The 16,777-nt window shown below is 40.7% G+C and overlaps 1 protein-coding gene across 7 annotated transcripts in view; it reads left to right on the top strand.

The window, feature by feature from the left end:
- SH3KBP1 (SH3 domain containing kinase binding protein 1) overlaps nucleotides 1-16,777 on the top strand; it is a 158,806-nt gene that overhangs the window by 67,937 nt on the left and 74,092 nt on the right. For all 7 annotated transcript variants that reach the window (XM_044441660.1, XM_044441659.1, XM_044441657.1 and 4 more), the window contains one exon: nucleotides 15,586-15,692. In XM_044441660.1, coding sequence (XP_044297595.1) covers nucleotides 15,586-15,692 — 107 coding nt within the window. The remainder of the gene's footprint in view (nucleotides 1-15,585; nucleotides 15,693-16,777) is intronic.

Below are 16,777 nucleotides of genomic sequence, written 5' to 3'. Positions count from 1 at the left end.
TGCATCTCTCCCTGGGGGGAGGAGCTCTGTGAAAGTGGGCATGTCCACTGTGTACCTAATTGGACTTCTCTCCCACGATGACATCCAGTGATCAGAAGGTGCGAGTTCCTCATCAGACAAACTACTCATTTCACTGTGTGCTCCCTCAGGAAGCTACAGCTCCTTCCCCATATCTATTTCCTCTGGAGTCTCAGGACCTTAGACCACAGCTTGGGCTTGAACCATTTCAAAAACAGTCTAATCTTTGGAGTTATTGGTCCCACCAGAACACATGATCTCTCAAGCGCAAGCCTGATCTCTGACAGGACACTTGCATGATGACACACCCTGATAATCCATGGTTTGGTTTAGGGACTGTTTGACCCATGAAGGAGTATCTTGTCATTATAATCAGCGTGATTTTATCATGATTAGTCAGGAATGGTTATGGAGCCATTTGGCAAGAAGTCCATCACATACAGTCATTATTAGAAAACGTGTCAGAATTTATTTTATACCAATAAAGCACTTCCATGTATTTAACCCCCCCACACACACATGACCAAAAAAGAATTTCTATTAAGTCATGATAAACATGCTATTAGTAATTAACTTAACAGAACTTTTTGTAAATGGGTTAAGGATGTGAAAAATGAAATTCAGTTCTTTCTACCCACCCACACAGTACCCAAAGAGAGTATTTTATTTAAACATTTAAGAATTGCTGATATGCTTGGTATTTGATGAGAATTTGTGTGGGAAATGTGCAAACTGAAGTGAAGGGTATTAAATGATTAAACCAATTCTTCTTTGGACTACATGAATTGTTTGCTGTACAGTAAAGCACTCTTGCTCAACTTTTTATTTCTATAGGAACTTTTTTAGGGATATCTTATTTGCTGATACTGGATACCAAAGTTCATGCCTCTAAGATACTTAATTATTGAAAAGCAGAATCTGTCAATTTATGAAATATTTCTGTTTCAACACCTGAGTGGCATACAGAACCAGTCCTCAAGAAGCAGAAGTCCAACCTTTTACTGGGTGTTTTTGAGCCATTGGGGAATATTTTAGATCTTGGCAACTTCTTTTTTTAAATGCCCTTCAACATAATCTCAATAGAATTGCCAAATTCATTTTGAATTCCTTGATTTAACTTGATAATAATATCCACATGCAACTAATTGGGTAGCCTGTTTTGAATTCTGCATATCCATTCTTACTCCAGTTCACACAACAAGTCACAGTGTTTTTTTTTTAAACTATCATTAGTTCGTCATGTCATCTCAATCTCATTGTGGAATGCCAGCATTGTAGGCTTGGTCTTTAGAAACCATGAACAGACACAAAGGTCTGTTTTTCTATTATTTCTTTGTACCATGATGTCTTGATCCCTTATGGTACAAGGACCAGAACCAGATTCCTATTCAGCAAGAACGGCCATTGCGTCTCCTGCCAAGTGATTAGTCCAAGAGTGTCACTGATAGCTGCTGTTTCATGCAACTGTCAGAGGCATCCCCATTCTGCCCACCTCCTACTCTAAAGCTCTTCTGTGGGGCGGGCAGTCATCCGGGCTGCACTACAGAAAGGGGTGGTCCTGTCTAGCTGGGTCTCCCGTTGACTCTCTGCACGCATGTGAGCAGAAGGGTAAGAATCAGCTAGTGACACTGCCTTCCCCTCATTGCAGCCACTTGCAAGGAAGGTGCTCGGGGGGCAGGGTGCTGAACTGCGGACATCTCTCCCCCAAGCGGGGGGAAGCAAGGAAAACAAACATTGCTTTCCCCTTGTCTCCGTCCCTTGCAAGAAAGAAGCTTGAGTGGGTGCTGGCTTGGAGATGCCTCTCTTGCCAGCTGGGATTCAACTAAGCAGCACTGTCAGCTGATTCTTGCACCTCCCATTTATGTGCAAGAAAGGCTTCCTTCAGGTGCAAACACAGGGGGACAGCAGGGAAATCAGCTGAACAGCGCCACTCCTTTCTGCAGTGCTGCTTGGCTGATTTCCCCTACCCTTTGCTTGAGCTTGAATAAAGCACCCCAGTTTTTGCTCCCACAGTCTCCTCTGGAACAAGAGACAAAAATGCCTGATCAACTCACTCATTTGTTCTGCTTCACTTTATGACATAGCTGTCAAGATTGCTTTGCAGCTGTGGTAAGCTGCATTCATGATTGTGACTCTTGGAGAGGGGCCTCATTTCTCCCTGCAGTATTTCCTTAGATACCACCTGGAGGTCTGAGAGGGAAGGAAAAGGTGGGAGAGAGAAGACTTAGCAGCATGAGCCTGATCATCTGTCAGGCACATTGAACTGTGGTAAGCACACAGTTGCTTGTCCTGACATGTGAACTCAGCCTTTATGCTGAATTATTATAAACAATGTTTTACCAAGATTTACTTCCTGCCATTCACAGTGAAGAGTGCAGATTGCAAATGGAAGCTGTAGTTCTCTTCTGACTTACTGCACATTACATTATGTTAAACAAAATGCAAATTATATGTGAGCAAGCAGTATGGGTTCAGAGGTGGGTCTAGGAACTTGTCAAGACTAAAACAGATATTATTTTAAAATGTATCTAGCAGCTACATCTTTTTAATGTTTATGATAGAGTAGGTGACCAAGCACAGATTCAATTTGGCCTGTGCCTATTCTGCAGAAAGATTTTTTAAAGACATAACTCTAAATATGGATTTAAAGTAATGTTGGTTTTGGTGCTCATTACGTTTTACTTCAGAATATCTTGCATGGGATTATAGTTTGTAGCTGCAGTTTCAGTCTTCCATTTTGCTAAGTTCCTCACTTTTAAAGCAGGCAGAAACCACAAAGTTTCTAGAGGCCCAAATAACAAGCTTATGTGAAGAACAAACAAACATTACTGGATAGGGAACAAGATAAAATACAGTAACAGTTGGGTAGAATTTTTAGCTCCAACTCACTACAGTGAAGAGACAATTTAAACCTATTCTTTCATATTACTGCATATCATCCCCCACCCTACCTGCAATCATGGGATTTAATTCTGAGTAAACTTTATCTCAGGAGTGTCAATTATATCTCACAAAGAACATTTTAACTAAATCTGAATACTGTGAACTTTGTTACACAAAGTGGTGTGCACTCACTAATGCATCAGCAGGCAGACTTCCATCCATCCTACCTCTTTCTCAGAAGCATAGCTAAAATGGAATTGGGTCCAAGGCAAAAAAGCTCAAGATGCTTTCTCAGTGTTTATACAGTTTCCCATGCCAGTACTTGGTGGTCAGGATTCTTACAAGTATTAGCTCTGTATCATTAATAATAATAGAGCAGTCCTGTAGTACTTTCAGTTTATAGAAGTGTAATCACTTACAGGATCCTGATGACACAATCCTTTTTGGCTCTGAAACTTAGCATATGAGGTTCTGAGTAGGAGGTTTTTGTGAGACACTTCTGTGAAATGTCTGAAGCAAGAAAGGCAGTGTTGAGACCACAGGGAGAACGAGTGAATGAAAAGAACCAACTAGGAAGGATGGGAGGGGAGAACTGCAGCCAAATACACTTACACACCATTCAACCAGTAGCAGCTTTTGAGGCTGAAGAGTTGCAGGCTGAGACCCACAGCTGCATTATAGCCTAGGGATGTGTAGGAGCAGACAGGTCTGGGAGACAGGACTCTCCCCCTGCCTTAAATCTCTAAACAAAAGAGAAGGAGAAGGATTCCAATAAATGAGTTATCCAATAGCCAGTGTGGTGCAGTGTGGTTTGGAGCATGGGACTGGGACTCAGGCGATCTGGGTTCAAGTCCCCGCTCGGTCATGGAGCCAACTGGGTGACTTTGGGCCAGTCACAGACTCTCAGCCCAACCCACCTCACAGGGTTGTTGTGGGGATAAGATGGAGGAGGAGGAGAATGATGTAAGCTGCCTTGAGCCCTTTGTAGGAAAAAGGCAGGATATAAATCGAAAAATAAAATAAAAATAAAAATAGTAAATACTTAGGGTAGTTTTCTCCAGCCTGGAACCCGCCAGGTATTTTGGACTGCAGGTCTGCATAGCCAGTGGTTAGGAATAATGGGAGTTGTAGTTTAAAGCACCTGGTGGGTACCAAGTTAGAAAAGGCCACCATAAGCCTTTTATAGATCAGCTCTGGACCCACCTTTGTGTCAGGTGATTTAAAAAAAAATCTTGCGAATCTGCACCGGCAAGTGGCAGTTCTAGTTTTTTACTTTGTAGTCTCCAGACACCAGTGTGACAATGTATGTAAGGCAAGTTCAAGAGTCATGTTATTTGATTGGATCCTAAACAATTTGAAGAAAGAAAATATGAATGGGAGAAGATGGGGTGCTCGCTCTTTCTCTGGCATGGAAAGGAGCAACCTGGGCATGGGGAAGAGTGACTAGGGAAATCTAGTACTTTCTTAAAATTCCAAGCATCCCAAATGTGTATAGTGCCAACAAAGTTGTGTCCCTTGGTTTAATCAGTAGGTGGCATTGGCTGCAGTTGTATCTTGGTGGAGTCTGGTGTTTCCTGTTGCTGTACTTGTTTGAGAGAGCTGATAATGTTCTTATCTGTCTTCCTGACTTGGATGTCCTCTAAAGTTTCCATGACAAGCTGTAAGGACACTAACAACTGCAGTTTTTATACTGGTTCTCCAAGAACCACTATTAATTACTTTCTCAATTTCATACTTAGGGAAGATTTAGACAAGATTTATGCTAGACATTTGTGTGGGTCTGTCAGTCACTGTCAGGATGATTAATAATAGCTTTGTTATGCTGTAATACATTAAGCATAGGTGGTTATTTGACACGTAGATAAAAACTAGAATAGCAATTGGAGTATGATTGAGCCAATAGATTATTTATGTAGATTTTATTGTGGAGAAATTCATTTATCTCTTTTCGAGACAGCACAATTCTACTGTATGGTAACTGGTTGCTTTTGTTTATCCACAGCTGCTTTTCAAAACAAGAAATCGTTTAAATGTAAATTATATACATTTCTGTATAGCTTTCTTTACTATATAATCCAAAAACTTATATCAAGGTCTAATTTCATAAAGAAGGAAAGGTGTTTTTATACAGCTCTGAATTTCTATCAAAACTGACAGCCTTAAGATAACATAAATATACAGGATCATTGTATCAGTGCTTTTAATTAGGTATCATCTTTATTGAATTGCATAATCCTATTTCACTTGTGTAGAAAATGTACCATCTGGAAATTATTTACGCGTGCTTGATAAATTTTCATCCTGGCAAGCAATCTTTGGTTATGTACCCACCATTATGATTTTCCCATTTAAGAAAAAGGGATGTCGAGGTTCCTTACACTATTTCTTCAGTTGTCTCTGTTGAATTCTGGCTCTGGTGGCTACACAGAAGAATAGCTGTGTACTAATTCAGGCTGAAAATCCTTCCCTGACATACATCCAAGAACAAGACAGATATGGGGAGGTTCTGCTTCAGCCAGCACATGGTTGAACTGTGGAGTTCACTTACACAAGGTGGTTAGCTTTGAAAAGGATTAGACAAATTCATGGAAGAGAAAATAATCGATGGCTGAGAGTCCTGATGGATCTATGCAACTTCCAATGGCAGGGGCGGCATGCCTGCGTATACCAGTTGTTGGGGACCTTGGTCAGGAGCAGGGGTCTCAAACACAACTTACCTGGGGGCCGCTGGAAGTAGAGTCTGGGTGAGGCTGGGCCGCATTAAGTATTCCACCACCACGGTGGTGGTGGGCCGCTCATCCTGCGTCGCTCCCGGAGGCCAGCCCAGGCGCCGCCGGCGCTTTGAAGGCCGCAGGGCCCCTCCCCCGTGCCCCGCTCATCCGCGAGTTTGAGACCCCTGGTCAGGAGGATGCTGTTGTACTCGCATCCTGCTCATGGGGCCCTCTGGGTAGCTGGTTGGTCACTGTGTGAAGAGAATGCTGGACTAGATGGACCACTGCTCCAGATGAGAAAGCTCTCTCTAGTCCAGCACTGTATTCCTACAGTGGCCAGCCAGATCTCTGTGAAAGCTAAAAAGCAGGATATGAGTACAGTTGTGCCCTTCTGCTCATCCTTCTGACTCAGGCATACGCAATCTCAGAAGGATGAGGAGGAGACAAAGAAAGAAACAGTGAGGCAGGAATTGTTTAAAAGTTGGATGGACTTAAAAACCATACATTTATGCAAAGAAAAAACTTTCCACTGCACTGGACTTGAGTGAGCTGTACATCTGAGACGGTGCACAAAGGCACTAAATGAAGGAGCTATAAGGTATATGAAAATCAGTTACGTTGTTCTTGTTCAATTAAAATGCATGGGCATAGGCAAAAAAGAAGACAAGAAAGAACACCCATCAAAGGCATACTGTGCCTGACATTTCCCAGCCAGAATAAATCTCACTGGAAGAATGACATAATCAAGGAAAGAACTGGCTTACTTTCAAAGTACTGATGGAGTTACTGGACATAGGCCAAAAAGTAGAGAAGGGAAAGAGAGTGATGAGCTTCAACCAAAAAGCAAAATGTGGACTGAAACTTTAGAAGGCACGCTCTGGTTATTTACACTAGATGCCATTACTTGCCTGTCTAACCCTTGCCTATTATTCCCAGTATTGGAAATCACTTTTCCTGCTATACTCAGATATTAGTCCTGATTATATTCACTCTCAGATGGCACTAGTTCTGAATCTTATTCATTCACCCTTGATCAGTTCTTTTGGATTTTTTTCAGAGCAAGTAGGGATATTTGACCAGAGATAACAGTAAACATGTTAACACCCAGTAATACCAATCACAAATTTTAATGTGGTGGTTCTATCAAATTTTTGCTCTTGCTAGGAAAACTTCCAGAAGCATTGCTGTGTTTTGCATACACTTGCAGTCAGGAAGAACACCTGTACTTTCTGATACAATAAACATCTTGAGTTTTCAAGCTCATTCATGGTCGGGCATGGAGATTTTTTTCTTTCTTCTTCAAACAGACTCTGTTCTTGTTCCCCTACCAAGTGTAGTTTCCTAGATTTGTGCTGAATATTACTTATGAAATTGTTTCTAGTTGGAGGAAAGTGTCAATGTATACACAAAATAATCTTTAAAAGATTTTACATTATAACCTTAGTCTCAGTTTAATTGAGAAGCAAAAAGATAAGTCTACTTTGACTGCCTTACCCAACTTTAGTTTTGAGGCAAAACTGAGCAGAGCTCTTAGATGGAAAGCATGAGAGGAAAAAATGTGAAGATAGCACCGTCTGTTCATTTTATTGCTGTAACAATGAAATCCAAAATTAATGATTATGGAGTCATATCCCAAAAAGTGTGAAAATGAAGCCAGCAGTTGCAGCATTTAATGCATTTTTCTATATGCTTTTGCTGCACATTGTGAAGCATCTGCAGGCCAGACTGCACTTTCCCTTACACCTGCATACCAAATTAACTTGCAGTGTAGCGTGAAGAATACATGACAGTGTAATTGGAAGATAACAAAAGCATAATCAAAAATACTATAGTTGAAATGATCATGTACAACAAGAAAAAAGAAGTCAAGCTTGGCAATCAGAGACCAGACTAGATTGCAGGATAATAAATCAAGAGACAAAGATTGTTGTTTCATTCCTAGAATCAAAGAGATGAAATGGGGTCAAAGGTCAGTACCCAATCTCACGCTCTGAAGGCAGTACTAAGCCAGTTGTATTTATATCAGGAAATGGAGGCATGACATCCACTGTGTACAAGAAGCCTTGTTTCCATCTGCCTTAAGACACAAGGAAAGACAGAGCCTTATGTGTAACATAATATTGGAATAGGATTGAATTAGGTTAATTTACACTGCAAAAATTCCTCTCTAGATGCCACAATAGCAGGACATATACTATCTGTTGTTTTTTTTAAAATATTTATTTCATTTCTATACCACCACTAGCTGAAGCTCTCTGTGCAGTTTACAACAAAATAGAATACAAATAGAATACGATAGGTAAAAACACAAGAATTAAAAAATAATTTAAAAGAATATTAAAAGACAATTAAAAAGACCTGGTTAAGAGTAAAAGAAAGGCATCTGATTAATTGTGTCAGGCCACTAAATGATGTGGGAGGTCTATAAATGCCTCTGCAAAGAGGGCTGTCTTAACCTGGCTCTGAGAAATGGCAAATTTGGCACCTGGTGGGCCACTGTAGGGAGTTTGTTCCAAAGATGGAGGGTCACCACTGAAAATGCCTCCTCCCTACTTGCCATTCTCCAAGTCTCTAAAAGGGTGGGTACCCAGAGGAAGGCTGCAAAGGCTGACCATATTATCTAGGTAGACTGGGGTAAGGAGAAGCACTCCACCAGGTACTGTTTTGCCAAGCCATGTAGGACTTTATAGGTTAAGACCAGCACCTTGAATTAGCATGAGAAACATACAAGCAGCCAATGAAGTGGGCTAGAACGGGTCTTATATGTTCAGACCTTCAGATCCCAGTTATTAATCTGGATGATGCATTCTATACCAGTTGCAGCTTCTGAACTGCCTTCAAGCCCCACACAGAGCAAATTACAGTACTCTAATATAGGGATTACCAGAGCATAGATTACTGAAGTCAGGCTATACTGTCCAAGCAGGGACTCAGCTGGGTCACCAGCCAAAGCTGGTAGAAAGAACTTCAAGCCGCCAATGTTACGTGAGCCTCAAATAACGAAGATGGATCAAGGAGGACCCCCCAGGCTACAAACCTGCTCCTTCAGGGGGAGTGTGACCCCATCTAAAAGGGGTTGTACAGCCCCCATCTTGTCAAAGGAATCACCCACCAACAGCATCTCAGTCTTGTCTGGACTGAGTTTCAGTTTCAGTCCATTATCATAGCTAGCAACTGGTTAGCACATCCACAGCCTCACCTGCGTGTCATTAGGATACTGTTGGCAATGCAGTCCAGAACTGCAGTTAACCCCACTTAGTGGTTTCATGTACATGTCAAATAGCATGGAGGACAGAACAGACCTCTGAGGAACACCATGGATAATCTGTGGGGCTGAACAATATTCATCAAGCACCACCTTCTGGAGACAGCCCTACAAATAGAAGAGGAACTACTGTAATGCAGCGACCCCCATTCCCATCTCTGCCAGCCACTCCAGAAGGATACCGTGGTCAATGACATCAAAAGCCACTAAGAGGTATCAACAGGATTACACTCCCCATGTTTCACTCGTAGCACAGGTCATCCTGCAGGGTGACTGTTTTCTTGCCAAAACCAGGTCTGAACCCCAATTGAAATGGATCCAGATAATCAGTTTCATCCAAGAGTATCTGGATTTGATTGGCAACCACCCTCTCTAGAAATTTGCCTAGGAAAGGAATATTTGCTCCCAGCCTGTAATTTTCCAAGTCAAGGAAGGGTTTCTTGATCTCTCTTCCACCTCTTTAAGGCAGCATGGGACCACTCCCTCTAACAAAGAGGCATTGATGTCCTTTCTGGCCCAGCCATTTATCCATACCTTGCTGGATTTTCGCCAGGATGGGCAAGTATCCATTGCAGAGGTGGTTGCACAAACCTGTCCAAGCACCTTGTTCACATCCTTGAGCTTCACTGACTGAAACTCATACAATAGAACTGGACCAGATTGTGGTCTGGATCACTCCACTGATTCAACTGCTGTAACTCTGGAGTCCATGTTCCAGCAGATGCAACAGGTTTTTTCTTGTAAGTGCCCAGCAACTAGGTTACACTGAACAAAAGATGTCCCTGGTCCCAGAGTGTACTAAGCCCTGGACAACTTTGAAAAGTTCTGCTGAGCAGCACAGAGAAGATTGAAGAGAGGCAGTGGGGTATTTGCTGCCCTCACTGCCTCAAAATATAACTTATTGCAAATACATGCCAGGTTTCTGTTGCCTTCACTGGGAGTTTTCTTACATCTGCACTCCAGACATCTCTTAAGTAGTTTAATCACTCTCAGCACCTCAGAACTAGATGAGCTCTACAACAAAGAGAGCACTTAGGAGTGGTCATGTCAACTGCCTGGGTCATTTTGGTATTCCATAGAGTGACCAGGCTTTGACAGAAATGCTACCCATGGCAGCCAGGAAACCCCCTGGAACCCTCTGGAAACCATCTGGATCCATTAGACTCCGAGGAGCAGGCCATCTTAATGAGTCCCCAACCCCTGCAAAGAGGAAAAGCTGCCATAAGTCTAAATCTCATAAGGTGGTGATTTGACAAAGGGACTAAATCAGAGTCCCTCATACTCAGAGCACCATCCCCAAATTCAGCCAAAAAGACTAATGCATGTGATGAGTATGCCCCATCACATGCATTGGGCCAGTGACAGGCTTGGACAGTCCCACGGTTGTCATGGCTGTATGAAATCCTGATAGGCTAACGTAGAATGAATATTGAAGTCTGCTAGGACCAGCAACTTGGAGGTCCCCAACATCACATCCAAGACCACCTCTATCAGCTCATGGAGGGCGACTGATGATTTACAGGGTTGGCAGTACACAACCAGAATCTCCAGTCTGTCCCACTTACCCAACACAGACTAGTCATCAGATGGAATTGGTTCCTGGAGAGGGAAATGGAATTCCTATAGACCAAAGCAATTCCTCCTTCCTGGCCCTCATGTCTACCCTGATGGGTACCCAGGTGGGCACAACTGGGAGAAACTAACTCTGCTCTGCTCACCCACCCAGGTTTCAGTTATACTAATCATTGAATGGCTGGCTTATCCATGGCTACATCATGGATGAGGGAGACTTTATTTTGCACTGATCAGGGATTTAGAAGCAGTATCTAGAGACCCGAAGGCCAGCTGACATGGCAACCATCAAGCTCACAGATGGAAGGAGGACTGAAACACAGCTCTTATCTTAGCTGTCTGGGCTGTGTTTCCGTTACCTGGCCAGTCCTCCTTGCAGCACCATATCGTCCTCTACCCAGCTAATTGGGCCCCCCACCATCTCCTATGGAGATAGCTCTGCTGGGGCAGCTCACCAGTGCTGGGCCACTGCTTTTATGCTGAGGAGAGCTGCTGGGCTTGCCAGGCCAGGTGCAGGCACTCATCCCTGATGGACTGTGAAAGCTGGAAGGTAGGGTGGGGAGAAGACTGTCGCAGCAGCAGTGGCAGCAGGTCTTTTCCCTACCAGTCCCCAAGCCTCCTCACCAGTTCCAGTTCTGTACTGCCCTGGCCAGAGTCTTCTCCCTTTTAGTATGGTCATCACCTAATGTCATCCATTTAGAGAGAAGACCCAGACATTAAGATTCCAAAAGTGACCGGGGGAAAATGTCTCACCTTAAGGGGGAAAGACCTAGATTTTGTACAGATCAACGAAGATTGGGAGAAAGATGATGGAGCAGGCAAACTCCTCTTTCCTTAACTAGTTCCAAGAGTTCCCGGCAGAATATTAGAAAGTTTAATAATGTAAACAGTAGCTGAGCCTAATGCTTGTGTAACAGACGTCTCTGTGGGATTGCTTCTGGCATGATTCCTGTGGAGGCACAGTCATGACCATCTAAGTTTGACCACCAGCTGGGATTTTGTTTTCTTTTGAAAGAAAGACCCTGCTGTCAGACTTCCCCAGAAAAATGCATGTATACAATCAGACTTATTCCTCCACAGGTATTGTTCTTCAAGCAGCTTAATTAGTCAAACAAACACATTTACATATTGTTAAACCTAGATATGTTCAATGATTTCAAATTTTTGAAGGTAACCTCCCTGATGATCTTAGGGTTTGTTTATAAATAGAATTGAAAGAAATTCAGCCAAGAAATGAGGAGGTACTACTTTTCTGTCTGACATGAGCAGCAAGAAAAAGGAATGTTGGAAAAGCAAAGAGCACCCTCGCCTGAGGAAATGGTATAGTTAGTTCTGGGGCTTGCAGGACTGAATAAAATTACATGGGATATGTATCTGAAACGAGGAGGAGTTCGTGGAAGAACAATGGGAGCTTTTTATAGTTTCTTTAGAATGCAAAATGGGGAATTACAAAGGGGTATTCCTCGTTCCTTATATGACTATTAATTTCTGTAGAGATATGAAATATATAATTGAAGGTTTTCTGTAAAATAAAAAAGGCCACATTTTAAATATATTCCTTTTTCATTCTCTCAAAGAAGACCTAACTAAAACTCCACCAACTGAAACTGCCCCACACTAATGAATCGATTGATCTATTCATTAAATTTACATTCCTAACTAAAACAGAGAAAGAAAGTGTAAATGTTTAGGAACATCTACTAGGAATAAAATATTTCATTAAATACTCATTAAATTTGTCATGCCCATGAAAGAACTGTTTTCATTATATACTCTTTAACTTTGTTCTGTTTTTTGAGTTTTTTAAAACTCTTGTTGGTAGCTATTCAAACTCTTCTAGCTGCATGCAGTTTTTAGTGACAAATCTAGTTTCCAAGGAGACTACTGGCATAGCACGAAAGAATAGAATTAGACTGCATATCTTGAAAAGTTTTCCTTAAATATGTTTTGATTTTTCTTGTATATTTTAGGATACTAGAAAAGTGCTAAGTATTGTTTGCCAAAATACAACATTTTACAAATTTACAAACATTTTACATTTATACAAAGTATAAATATATAGTATAGCATTTTAAAATAAAAATAAATAACAGGACTAATAAAATTAGTCTATAAAATGTCTTCTACTGTTCATATTAGAAATTAGATATGTTCTGTTGCTCCCACTTCTTAGTTCCAAATAAACACATTTCTTTTCTTGTTATCATTGTGAGAGGATGAAACATGTATCTACGTTGTTGTTGTTGTCTGTAACAAAGAAAATATATCATGGAACTCAGAGAAAGCATTTGTCTTCATATGGAGTGAGGTAGCATGAATGATACATGTAAAGGCAGAATTTATACTGTGACCTCTTCTGCATTAGGCCTACCTTTGTTCTCAAAGGTTGGACCACAGAAGAGTCATCTTTAGCCATACATTCCTCTAGCATATTATTTATGTTTTACAGTTATATTTTGTCCAATAGCCAAAGCTCTCTGAACAAACCATTCACAACAGTTTACAAAATGAGTCACCACACCAGGGGAGTCAGACTAGGAATTACTTCAAAAATATAGTTGTTTTTGCTTCTGTACATTAGAATAAACTCAGGGAACTCAGCCTGGAATGGGAGTCCAACGCATGGAATATGGCCATGGCTAGGAGTGGACTTTATCCCCTTGCCTTCCACTGCCATGGTGGACCAGATCAAGGACCCTCCTATACACGCCATTTATATTGCGGAGAAATGATCAATTTCTACTCTTACAATATTGCAGAGGGCTGGTATTTTCTGTAGCCCAGAAGTTTACTGAAGAACCATGCAAGAATGACAGGCTAATACTGGCCTAATTCCTAACCTCTGCAGTCCAGTATTTTTCATTCCTGGACTTACCATTTTGTTCCCAAGGCTTGTGGCTTGCTACACAGTACGAAAGGTTGGGCTAACCATCAAATTACTAAGTAGTATATAAAATGCCCCTTTTGTATGGCAGGGTTACTTTTGATTATAGTAATTGCTCCATTGTAGGCAAGAAGTAATAATAAATCTTTTAACAGGATAAGTGCAATTGAGGCGTCTTCCTGGTGGGTTTGTCTTCAGGATGCATAGCTGTGTAAATGGACATGCTGAGCTGACCTGTGCCACTGCAGTTTGATTCTGAGCACTCCTTCAGGAATGTCATGGATTGGATGGCAATTAGAGTCTGCATGTGTGTGACCTACAAGCTTCTAGCTGAGGAGAAATTTGCTCGCTCATACAGGATAAGAAAGAAACTAAAAACATCTTAGTTTAGTAAAGTACAGAGAATGTCTTATTCTAGCAAAGGCTGAATAAAAATTAATGCAGTCTTCTTATTCTTATAATACTATAGTGTATGTATAGCCCTCCTTTATCCCTCTTGCAAGAAACCCAAGGTGGCTTACAAGGGTTTCTTCTTTGTTTTATCCCCGCAACAAAAGCCCTGGGAACGCTGAGAGTTTGAGCTGAAACCACAGTGGATTGGTTAAATGATTTTAGATTAAGGGATTAACATTTATAAAATCAGTGATATATCTGTCAAGTTGCAGGAGTTTTCTCTTTCAGGTGGCAAACGTTCAGTAGGCTGCCAATACTCTTGAGTTTTGAAAGGAATATATTGGGTCAGAATGAAGACTATCAGAGATATTTTAGATTTACTTAATTTTTCTGCTGTATGTTAGCGATTTAAATAATAAAGCCAAATGGGTTGTATCTGGTGCCAGGCCTACTTCAATTAGACCCATTGAAACAAATGGGATTTAAATTAGACTAGCTCTGGAGACTGCCTGGATATATTAATTTTGCTGTTCTTGGCTGCAAAAAGGTTATTTGTGCATTAGAAAACTGTATTAAGAGGTAGGCCTCCACTTGTGTGTTACTGTTCTAGGTGGGATCATGTGGTATATGGAGAATACACCCATTTCCAGTGTCATATGGCATATCCAAGGCAGTGTTGTATGTGCCCGCAAGACATGTGCACACATGTGATCAGCAGTGCCATCTGACAGTCTTGATTATTGACTTGGCAACAAGAGCCACTGAGTACGAGCTCAGGAAATTAATAACTGTATCCAACAGTCTAGCAGGCTTTTTCTATCAATGGCATCTTCAGAGCTCATAACTTAGTTAATATTAATCTTGCTGCAAATATGTTAAAGACTAACTCATCTTTCTTGAGAATAATTTATTTTCAATTAAAAAGAACCCTGGGAAAGTACTAAGACTATTGCTAAAATGTCAAAATGATTTTCCTTGCCATCTCCACATAATTTAGAAAATCTGAAGAATGATTTAGAGAACATTGCTTCTTAGCCCTTTATAATTGACCTGTGCATTTATTTTTATGTCAAAATGCAATTTGTGGAATGAAAATCAAAAGCTGCAATTCAACAGTAAAGGAAGATGTAGCTCTTCGTTTTTTCTACTGTAGGTAATACTGGGCATCCTGAAAAAAAAATTACTGAAATTTGTGAAAACTCATTACAAGCATTACTGAAATCTGTGACATTCATTTCTGATTAAAGCAGCTACAATTCGTATTAGCAAATACTTTTTTTTATAGGGAGTAGCAGCAAAACTAGTTAGAAACATCATGTACTAGAGATAAAACACTGATTTTCCATTCTAGCTAATAGACAGTGGAGTTGAGAAAAGATTCTTTAGAAAATTCTTAATTAAACTAAATTTAACTGCATGTTTGTATTGTTAGCAAAAATTGCTCCATTTAATGCTGTTAATGATAGACAACCAGTTAGCTAATCATCATCATACATTGCTTTGGTAGTCCATGATGCAGGTAACAGATTAATACTGGTTTAAAATTGAGGTGCCGGGAGAAAGAATATGACATGGAAAAATCGAGAATACAAATTAAAGGTTTGTTCTATGTCTTTAATGTGGCAATTTGTCTTTTATTTATGTTTACCACCATGAGTGCTTCATTGAGGTGGAAAAGTATAGTATAAATGTTTTTCATAACTGTTTGCTTTCACAGAGGTTTTAAAATTCATTTACTAAAGTTCTTTAGCCACTCAAAATATATATTGTGATGATCTGTTCTTCTCTAAATGTGTGTTTAGAAAATTAAGATAGCTTCATGGAACATAAATGTCCTAATAATTGTTATTTTTACTTAGGTGAGCGAAATCGGCGGAGAAGATGTCAGGTGGCTTTCAGTTACATGCCTCAGAATGAAGATGAACTGGAATTAAAAGTTGGAGACATCATTGAGGTTGTGGGAGAAGTAAGTAGTGCCCTCAAGCTTTGCAGGATTCATGGTCCTTCTGTCCTTAAAACACTATTCGATCCATTGTAGGTTCAGTGCAGACATAAAGGGGAGCCAAACAGGGTTCAGCAAAGTCTTTTCCTCCTCTCACTGCCTGAACACATGTGAGAGAGGCCACTCAGATCAATGGGAAAATTGTGCACATGTCAAATAATCTATCAACCTTCCCTTTTCTCATGATGTGAGTTAGGCTTCAGTTTATATGTAATGTGAACTGAGTGGATTAGTTATGGATATGGAAACTACACATGTACATTTGACTCACCATAATTCACTCCCACACTTACTGTGCACCAGAGCAGACATAAAGTGGGCAGGGGCAGGGGATATGGTTCTCTTGAGTTTATCAGGCCCTTCCTCATGTAGAATTTGCAGCAGCAGACTGAATCCAGCATCTTGTCGGCTCTCTTATCATGATAATTTGGATGACTTCCAGGCCTGACTCAAGCCCTTACATTTACTACTTGAATATATTTACTCTGGGGCTAATGTAAAGGTACTTGAGCCCTAGTGACTAACTGGCAGAGGTGTGCAAATTAAGATACATTGTCAAAGATCATTTAAATGCAGTATACCATAGGTCAATCAATATGTATATTTTTTCTTCTTAAAACAGGAACTCTGCCACATGATACTAGTCTGCCCTCCAGTATAGAGTAAGCCAGTGCACAAGTAAGACTGATTTTCCCCCCTGTCATGTTCTTGATATTCAAGAAGACGGTGGTTGGACTGTATTGTGGATAAAAGTCCACAATGCTTCTAGCAGTAACCTATGCATAGACAGATATAGCTAATGCTATGGCTGCTTTATTTAAAAAGCAGTAAATTGAATGAAATTCTCATTGAGCAAAAATAAAGACTCAGAAGCATAAAGATTAAAGCAAGTATTACTTTTCTTGATAATCTGCATTATTTCTTCTGTTCATCTGAAGGCAGACATTTTTCCAGTGCTTGACATTTCGTTCCAATGCTTGACAATTTCTGATATTGCTTTATTTATTGATGAATTTTACTTTCTATGCGTATCTGGAGACAGGCTGCTA

Source organism: Varanus komodoensis, unplaced genomic scaffold (genome assembly GCF_004798865.1).
Source record: "Varanus komodoensis strain SLA01 unplaced genomic scaffold, ASM479886v1 scaffold4, whole genome shotgun sequence".
In the NCBI taxonomy this organism is placed as follows: Eukaryota; Metazoa; Chordata; class Lepidosauria; order Squamata; family Varanidae; genus Varanus; species Varanus komodoensis.
This window is presented reverse-complemented; position numbering and strand designations above follow the sequence as displayed.